General features: G+C 61.2%; 1 protein-coding gene across 1 annotated transcript; it reads left to right on the forward strand.

The window, feature by feature from the left end:
* The first annotated feature begins 556 nt into the window (after positions 1–556).
* LOC125330290 (zinc finger protein 3 homolog) lies at positions 557–6575 on the forward strand. Its single transcript, XM_048313273.1, has 4 exons — positions 557–687; positions 4308–4391; positions 4576–6250; positions 6420–6575. Exons 2-3 carry the CDS (start codon positions 4370–4372, stop codon positions 5832–5834), a joined length of 1281 nt encoding a protein of 426 aa, XP_048169230.1. The 5' UTR covers positions 557–687; positions 4308–4369; the 3' UTR covers positions 5835–6250; positions 6420–6575.
* Positions 6576–8705: the final 2130 nt, after the last annotated feature.

The following is an 8705-nucleotide window of genomic DNA, read 5'->3' on the forward strand; positions in this document are numbered from 1 at the left end:
CCCAGTCACCCTCAGCATGATCCCAGTCACTCCCAGTGTATCCTATTTACCCCCAACATGGTCTCCATTGCCCCCCACAGGATTCTACTCACTCCCAGTATGATCCCAGTCTCCCTCGGTGTGATTGCAGTCTCCCCTAGCATGGGTCTAGCTGCTCCCACTATGATCCCAGTATGATCCCAGTACAAACCAGTCACTGCCAGTGGTGCCACTGCTGGCATCCCCCAGCCTTCTCTGCGTTCCCCCTCGCGGCTCTCCAGGCTCTCGAGAGGAGCCCCAAGGGCTGCAAGTCCCCACGCAGGGTCCCCAGCAAGGCCCAGTTTGGATCTGCAGCCCCCAATGTTCCCAGTTTCCCTCTCCTTTTCCCCGGGCTGGGTTCCCCCGCCCCCAGCGGGTGGGAGCAGCCGAGAGCCCCGCGCTGCCCATCTCGACCTGTCCCGGCTCCATCCCCGCTGCTCCCGCGGGCTGCGAGGGGCTCGGGAACGGGGCAGGAGGACGAGGAGGGAGGGAGGGAGGGGGGGGGGAGGTGGGATTGGGACGGGGCGGGAGGAGGAAGAGGAGCAGGAGGAGGGAGGAAGAGGCGGAGCGGCAGCGGGAAGCTGGAAGAGAGGAGGAGAGGCGGGATCACGCGGCTCCAGCGCTCGCTGAACTCGCAGCCCCCCGGGACCATCGCCCCCCATCCCGCAGGTGCCGCTCGGGGGGACATCGGGGGTCCCCGGGAGGTGTTTTTGGGGGTGGCGGTGGCGGTGGCGGCAGAGCCCCGGCGGGGGCGGGGGGATGCGGGTCCCCCCGCGGTGGGGGTTGGGCTTCCCGGGCCGGGCCCTCCGAGCTCTGCCGGGGCCCCGTGGGGAGCGCGCGGGGCCGGCGGGGGCGGGGGGACACCGGTTTTGGGGAGCCCCGGGAGCCCCGGCTTCCGTAAGCGGGACCCCAGAGAGAGGAGAGCCCCAGGAGCCCAAAGCGGGGAGCCCGAGAGGGGGGAGCCCTGGGATTGGCGGGACCCCGGCGGGGGGGTCTGGGGGCTGCAGGGGCGGCATGGCCGGGAAAGGGGCTCCGGGGTCCCGGGGCCCAGAGGTGGCTGCTCCCAGTAGGAGCCCAGTCAGTCCCAGTATGATCGTGGTCACTTCCCCTCCCTCCCTGCATGATCCCTGTTGCTCCCAGTAGGAGCCCAGTCACTCCCAGTCATTCCCTACTGTGATACCATTTTCCCCCAGCACGCTCCCAGTTGCTCCCAGTTCCTCCTCCAGCTTTTGTCCAGTGTGTTCCCAGTTCTCCCAGCATAGTCCTATTCATTCCCAGTATGAAGGCAGTCTTTCTCAGCAAGGCCCCAGTCAGTTCCACTTGCCCCCATGTTGCCTCAAGCTTGGTCCCAGTTCCCCCCAGCACATTCCCAGTTGCTCCCAGTGTGGTTGCAGTCCCCACCCAAATGGTCTCAGGCACTCCCAGTATATCCCAGTTATTCTGAACATTCTTGTAGTCATTCCCAGGCACTCCCAGTTACCTCAGCATGGTTCAGTTGCCCCCAGTATCATCCCAGTCACTCCCAGTACATCCCAGTTGTCACCAGCATGCACCCTTGTGGCGTTTCTGTTGTCTGGTGTCGTGTCACGAGCTTCCCCAAAGCGCCTCCAAGAAAGCCTCTCGGTGCAGCCGGCACATTGCACACAGCCACGGATCGCCAGCGAAACAGTCCGGGGATGAAGGAGCAAGAAGAGTTTTTGCAGAAGGGTTTGCAGGAGAGCTTTAATGCATCTGCACTCGTGCAAGGTCTCAGAGAAGTCCCAGGGCAGAGCAATGGGGGGCCCAGGGTAAAGGAATTCATCGGGAAACTCTGAGGGGGTATCAGGTAACCAGGGCTGTGGCGGCCAAGGGAGCCAAGGAGGGGAGCAGAACTGGGGTACCTGAACAGAACAGAACAAAGCATTCTGGGGAAGTTTTTCAGTCCCCATGAGCTGGAAAGGGACCGAGGACTTATCCCACCATAGGACTCCTTTGGTTCCTTGTCCAGCAGGCCCACCGGCCTCCGCACACCCTGCCATTCCCAGTTGCTCCCAGTTCCTCCCAGTGTGTGCACAGGTGGCTCCCAGCATGGGCCTGGCAGCTCCCAGTAACCCCCAGCCAGGGTCCAATCACACCCACTATAACCCAGTGTGATTGTAGCCACTCCCAGTATGATGCCAGTCACTCCCAGTCACTCCCAGTATGGTGCCAGTGGCCCCCAGTGTGATCCCAGTCACTCCCTGTCAATGCCAGTGTGACCCCAAGAGCCTCCAGTATGATCCCTTTATAGGGTTAGGGTTGGGCTAGGATTAGGGTTAGGGTTTGGGGTTAGGGGTTAGGGTTAGGGTTACAGACATTCCCAGTAGATCCCAGTTGCCCTCAGCATGCTCCTAGTCATTCCCAGTCATTCCCAGTGTCCCCAGAAAGGTTCTAGTTACCTCAGAATCATCCCAGTCTTTCCCAGTTTCTCCCAGTTACCTCCAGGATAATCCCAGTTTCTGTCAGTGTCCCAAAGTGTGGTCCCAGCTGCTCCCAGTATGATCCCAGTGGCCCCAGTTGTGGTCTCAGTCCCCTCAGTGTGGTTCCAGTACCTTCCAGTTGTTCTCAGTTGCTCCAAATGTGTCCCCGTTTTCCTCCCAACATGGGCCCAGTAGCTCCCAGTAACCCCCAGTCAGGTTCCATTCACACTCACTGTAATCCCAGTGGCTCTCAGGATGATCCAATAGGACCCAAGTCACTCCCAGTATGGTTCCAGTCATTTCCAGGATGATCCCAGTCACTCCGAGTGTGGTCCCAGTCACTCCCAGATACTCCCAGTATTATTCCAGTCACACCCAGAGTGACTCCCTGTCACTCCCAGTCTGGGCCCAGTTGCTCCAAGTCTCTTCCAGTATGGTTCCAGTCATGGCCAGCACCTTTCCAGTCAGTCCCAGTCTGAGTCCAGTAGGATCCCAGGCACTCTCAGATACTGCCAGTACTATTGCAGTCACTCCCAGTATGATCCCAGTCAGTTCCAGTAGGATGCCAGTATGACCCCAGCATGGGCACAGCTGCTCCCATTATCATCCAGTGTGGTTCCAGGTTCTCCCATTTACCCCCACTGTGGTTTCAATCTTTCCCAGTGCATCCCAGTTGCTCCCAGCATGTTCCCAGTCACTCCCACTTGCCCTGAGCTGCTTCCAGTGCGATCCCAGTGTCTCACAGCCACTCCCAGTCACCCTCCGTGCAGTCCCAGTTTCTCCAAGTAGGGTCCAGTATGATCCCAGTCTCCCTCCGCATGGGCCCAGCTTCTCCCACCATGATCCCAGTTGGATGCCAGTTGCCCCCAGCATGGTTCCAGTTGCTCTCTGTTCCTTCCAGTGTGATCCCAGTAGAACGTGATTCAGTATAGTCCCAGTCACACCCCATATGACCCAAGTCCTTCCCAGCATGGTCCCAGTGATGCCCAGTTGCACTCAGTGTAGCCCCATTTCTCCCCAGCATGGTCCCAATTGTTCCCATTGTGGTTCCAGTTGTTCCCAGTATGGTTGACAATGCTCCCAGTATATCCCAGCTGCCCTCAGCATGCTCCTAGTCATTCCCAGTCACTCCCAGTGGCCCCAGTAAGGTTCCAGTTATCCCAGTACAAACCAGTCAGTGCCAGTGGTGCCACTGCTGGCATCCCCCAGCCCTCTCTGCGTTCCCCCTCGCGGCTCTCCAGGCTCCCGAGAGGAGCCCCAAGGGCTGCAAGTCCCCACGCAGGGTCCCCAGCAAGGCCCAGTTTGGATCTGCAGCCCCCAGTGTTCCCAGTTTCCCTCTCCTTTTCCCCGGGCTGGGTTCCCCCGCCCCCAGCGGGTGGGAGCAGCCGAGAGCCCCATGCTGCCCATCCCGACCTGTCCCGGCTCCATCCCCGCTGCTCCCGCGGGCTGCGAGGGGCTCGGGAACGGGGCAGGAGGAGGAGGAGGAGGGATGGGAGAGGACCCTCAACAGCCTGGAGAAGGGCAGGGGGGACTCCTTGGAGCCAATCACCCCCAGCATTCCTAAGTGGGGAGATGGAAGAGGGGGGAGCTTTTTGGATTCCTGGGACTCCCAGCAGCCTGAGGAGGGCGGGGACCAAGTAGAGAGGGGGACCCCCAATACAAGCGTGACCCCCAGCAGCTGGGACAGGGGGGCACCCTGAACACCAAAGGGGAGGGGCCAGAGACAGGGAACTCCTGGGAGGCTTTTCCTGAGCAGGTTTTTATGGACACACGATGCCTGGTGGCTTCTAGAGATGGACTTGGGCAGAGGGACCTTCAAACTCAATGTGCTCATCTCTTGTTTTGCCCCAGACCAGGATTTCCCATTCCCAAACCTTGGTCAGATATAGGAGGAGGCTGAGAGGAAGAGGAAGATGCCCCGTGACCCCCAGGCAGGTGAGGAGGAAGTCACGGCCCCTTTTCCCTCTCTCCTGCTCCATCTCCCAGCCCAGCATCGCCCCCGGCTGCAGGACAACCCCGCTGCCGACGCCATCCTGCCGGGGACGGACTGGGGGGATCTCCTTGCCCTTCCCTGTGGCACAGAGGCAAATCCCATCCTCTCCTTGTCCTTCCTCCCCAGACAAGGAGCTGAGGACGGAGCCCAGGGAGGACAAATCCCCGCAGCAGAACCTGGTGGAAGAGGCTGTTTTGAGTGGCTCCACGGCACAGGAATCCAACGGGGAGGAAAAAGCGCGGAGACCCCGCAGGAGGAGGGGCTGCAAACGCAGCCCAGGGTGCTCTGAGGAGGACAGACCAACCCTGTGCCGGGAAGGCGGCCAGAGATTGAGCCGGAGCTCAGACCTGGTGGTCCATGAGCAGCTTCACAGTGGGGAGAAGCCCTACAAGTGTGGGGAATGTCGGAAGAGCTTCAGCCGGAGCTCCCACCTGATCCGCCACCAGAGGGTCCACACTGGGGAACGGCCCTATGAGTGTGGGGAATGCCGGAAGAGCTTCAGCACGAGCTCCCACTTGATCCGCCACCAGAGGGTCCACACTGGGGAACGGCCCTACGAGTGTGGGGAATGTGGGAAGAGCTTCAGCCAGAGCTCCAGCCTCATCTGCCACCAGATGATCCACACTGGGGAACGGCCCTATGAGTGTGGGGAATGTGGGAAGAGCTTCAGAGACATCTCCATCCTGCTCCGCCACCAGAGGATCCACACTGGGGAACGGCCCTATGAGTGTGGGGAATGTGGGAAGAGCTTCAGAGACATCTTCACCCTGCTCTGCCACCAGAGGATCCACACTGGGGAACGGCCCTATGAGTGTGGGGAATGTGGGAAGAGCTTCAGCCAGAGCTCCACCCTGCTCCGCCACCAGAGGATCCATACTGGGGAACGGCCCTATGAGTGTGGGGAATGTGGGAAGAGCTTCAGCCAGAGCTCTGTCCTGCTCCGCCACCAGAGGATCCACACGCGAGAGAGGCCCTACAAGTGTGATGAATGCCAGAAGAGCTTCAGCACGAGCTCCACCCTCCTCCAGCACCAGATGATCCACACGGGGGAACGGCCCTATGAGTGTGGGGAATGTGGGAAGAGCTTCAGCACAAGCTCCAGCCTGATCGTCCACCAGCGCATCCACACGGGAGAGAGGCCCTATGAGTGTTCCGAGTGTGGGAAGAGGTTTCAGACCAGCTCCAATCTCCTCCGGCACCAGCGGATTCACACAGAGGAGAGGCCCTTCCGCTGCCCCGACTGCAGGAAGGGCTTCAGGCACAACTCCACCCTTGTCAGGCACCGGCGCATCCACACCGGGGAGAGACCCTACGAGTGTCCCCAGTGTGGGAAGAGCTTCTCCAGCAGCTCGCAGTTGACCAGACACCAACGGAGGCACCGGTAAGGGAAGCCCTGTGAGTGCCCCAAGTGCAGGAAGAGCTTCATCCTCTACTCCAACTTCATCCCCCAGTGGGGGACCCACATTTGGCAGAGCCTTGGTGACCCACATTCCCCGTGATCCAGTTTGGGAAGAGCCCTGGCTGGTGCTCTCCACGTCCTCCTGGATCCCCATAGGCACCTGAGTGAACGTAGGGGCTGGAACATCCATCGGGACTCTGATTGAAATCGGAAATTCATTGGGAAGAGCTGATTTGTTGAGTTTACGGCCCAAAAATTCTCACCTGCTCTGTCCAGTTGTTTCTTCTGGTGGCATCCAGCAATCCTGGATGATCTTGGAGGTCTTTTTCAACCTAAATAGTTTCCTGCTTCATCCTGTCAAAACAACCAAAATTGGGGTTGAAATAAAGGAATTCAACAAAGGTATCTAAAGCAGCATCATTTTCCCGGGATTTGGGGGTGAATTTGGGGTTGGTTCAGGGGAATATTCAGGAGGATTTGGGTGTTGTGAGGCCATGGGCTGGGCAGACGGGGCCACGATCTTGTAGTTGTGCTGGCAGAACGTGTCCACCTGAGCTCGTCTATTCTCCAGGGCTTGCGGGTGTCTGTCCCAGTCCCTGGCCTGGGTCTCCCCGTTTGGGGTGTGCCCCCCAAAGTGCCCAAATCGCTGCTGAAGTGCCTGAGCTGCTCCCGGCTGGGGATGTTCCTGTCCACCAAGCTCTCCTGGTCAGTGCCATGGGGGGCTGGGAGGGGATTGAGGGGCTCGTGGGGGGATTGGGAGGGGCTTCTGTCACTCTTGATGGGCATTTGTGGTGCTTGGAGGGGGCTTTTGGGGTGGTCGTTGAGGGAGTTTTGGGGATCTTGCCTTGGCTATGTGTCTTGGAGAGAATTTGGGTGGTTCTTGGGGTCATTTATGTTGCAGGGAATGGTTGGGGGGGTTCCTGGCACAGAGCTGTGGGGTGGTTGGAGGAGTCTGGGAGTGGCTGTGGGGCTGGGAGGGGGTTTTGGGGCACTTGTGATCCCCCAGAGCCCCAAAACTGCCACCAGACCCTGCCCCCCAAGATGCTGCTTGGGTTTTGGGGCTCCACGTTGGGGTTCATCCTCCTGGCACTGTGGGAGAAGGTGAGGGATGTCCCCAGGGGCCGTGCGTGTCCCCCCCATAGCGTGTGTGACCCCCATCCCGGTGTCACCCCCTTTTCCCTCCCCACAGGGCTCCTGTCCCAGTCCCTGCTGCTGCTGGGAGGGAATTTGGGGAGGGGGCAGAGGGGGTACGCAGCCCCCGCCGGGGGATGACCCCGGCCCAGCGCCCTTCGGTCAGCACCGAGCTGAGCTTGGGGCCGCAGGAGGAAGAGGCCGATGGGAAGCAGATCCTGCAGGGGGGACAGGGCTTGGGCTCAGGGCAAGGTCCTGCCCTGCACACCTGGCTCAGGTGTGAGCCTGCCCCGGGAAGGGAGCGGGACATTCCCATCCCCACGGATCAGGGCTGGGAGCAGCGCTGGGAGCACGGACATGGAAATACTGGGAGCGACAGGGACCACACTGGGGGGTGAATTATCCCCCCCAGCACCTTTCCAGGCCGCCCTGCAACCTGAGAAATGCTCGCTGGGCCTCGGCCTTGGCCAAGAGCCCCCGGGCTCAGCTGCTCTGAGCTCAGGCGCTGCCGCTCCTGCAGCCCGCCCAGGGCCGCCCTGCCCGTGCCGGGGCTGTGCTGGAATTCTCTGCTGCTGCTGGGCCACTCGGGGGGTCTGGCCCAGCAGGAAAGGTGACCCTGAGCCAGGAGCTTTCCTTGGCCGCAGCAAAGCCTCGGCACGGAAAGACCTTCCCAGCGCTGTGCCCTGGGCCGGGAGGGGTTGTGCCACCAGAGCTGTCCCTCCATTTCTTCTGCCAGGCAGCTCTAGGACATGGAAAGTGGAGAAGCCAGAGCTGACTCTCAGCTTTCCGCAGTCCTCCAGAGGAATCCTGTGTGGGAAGCACCCTGGGAACAGGGTTTCTGTGCCAGGGCAGGGGAATTCAGAGCCCTTTCCTCCCCCGTGGGCCCAGGCTCTGGCCCTGGCCCTTTGCAATGGCCCTGCAGCTGCCAGAGGGGCCTTTTTGGCTCAGCTGAGAGCAGTCCTGCTGCAAGGCTGTCCTCGAGCTGCTTGGGCTGCAGATGTGCCCAGGGAATGCTCATTGCTTGCAGTCTCAGGCGCTGTGGGTGTGCAGGTGTAACTACTGCAGGAGGGAACAGCTCTGCTGGGGGGAGTTCTCTTTTTCTTGGTGTGTTTTCTATGTTGAATGAACGTTCCTCTGCCAGCTCTGGGCAGAGCTCTGTACCTGTATGTGCCACTTGTCTGTGGCACTGTGGCTCAGGAGGTGGCCAAGGGGAGCTTGGCCGAGGTGTGGGCAGAGGAATGGCCATCAGGCCAGGCTGGGGGGTCAGCGGCCGGTCAGTTGCGTTGCGTGGCCGCGGCTCTGGAGGCTTGTGTGGGAGCGTGTGCAGGGCTGGAAGGCTGGGGCTGCCGCCGCTGTGTCCCAGAGCCGGGAAGGCCGGGGCTGGCCCGACCCTGGCCCGGCCCTGGCCCGGCCCCGCCAGCTCTGCCAGCTGCCGGCGGGGACACAAAGGGCAGCTCCGAGCTGCGGCCGCTGCGCTGCGGCCGCACAAACGCAGCGCCCGCAGAGCTCCAGGGCAAGGTGCTGGCCCTGGCTCGGGGCTGGGCCGGGGCCAGCGGCAGAAAATCAACTTGCAGCTTGGGCCCCGCAGCAGGGAGGAGCAGCAATTGCTGGCTGAGAGAGACTCTTGCCAAGGGCCTGCGGGGCCAGGCCTCAGGAAACGGCTTCCCGCTGCCCGAGGGCAGGCTGAGATGGGATGTGGGGCAGCAGTGGTTCCCTGGCAGGGCGC

This window comes from Corvus hawaiiensis, chromosome 1 (assembly GCF_020740725.1).
Source record: "Corvus hawaiiensis isolate bCorHaw1 chromosome 1, bCorHaw1.pri.cur, whole genome shotgun sequence".
Classification (NCBI taxonomy): Eukaryota; Metazoa; Chordata; class Aves; order Passeriformes; family Corvidae; genus Corvus; species Corvus hawaiiensis.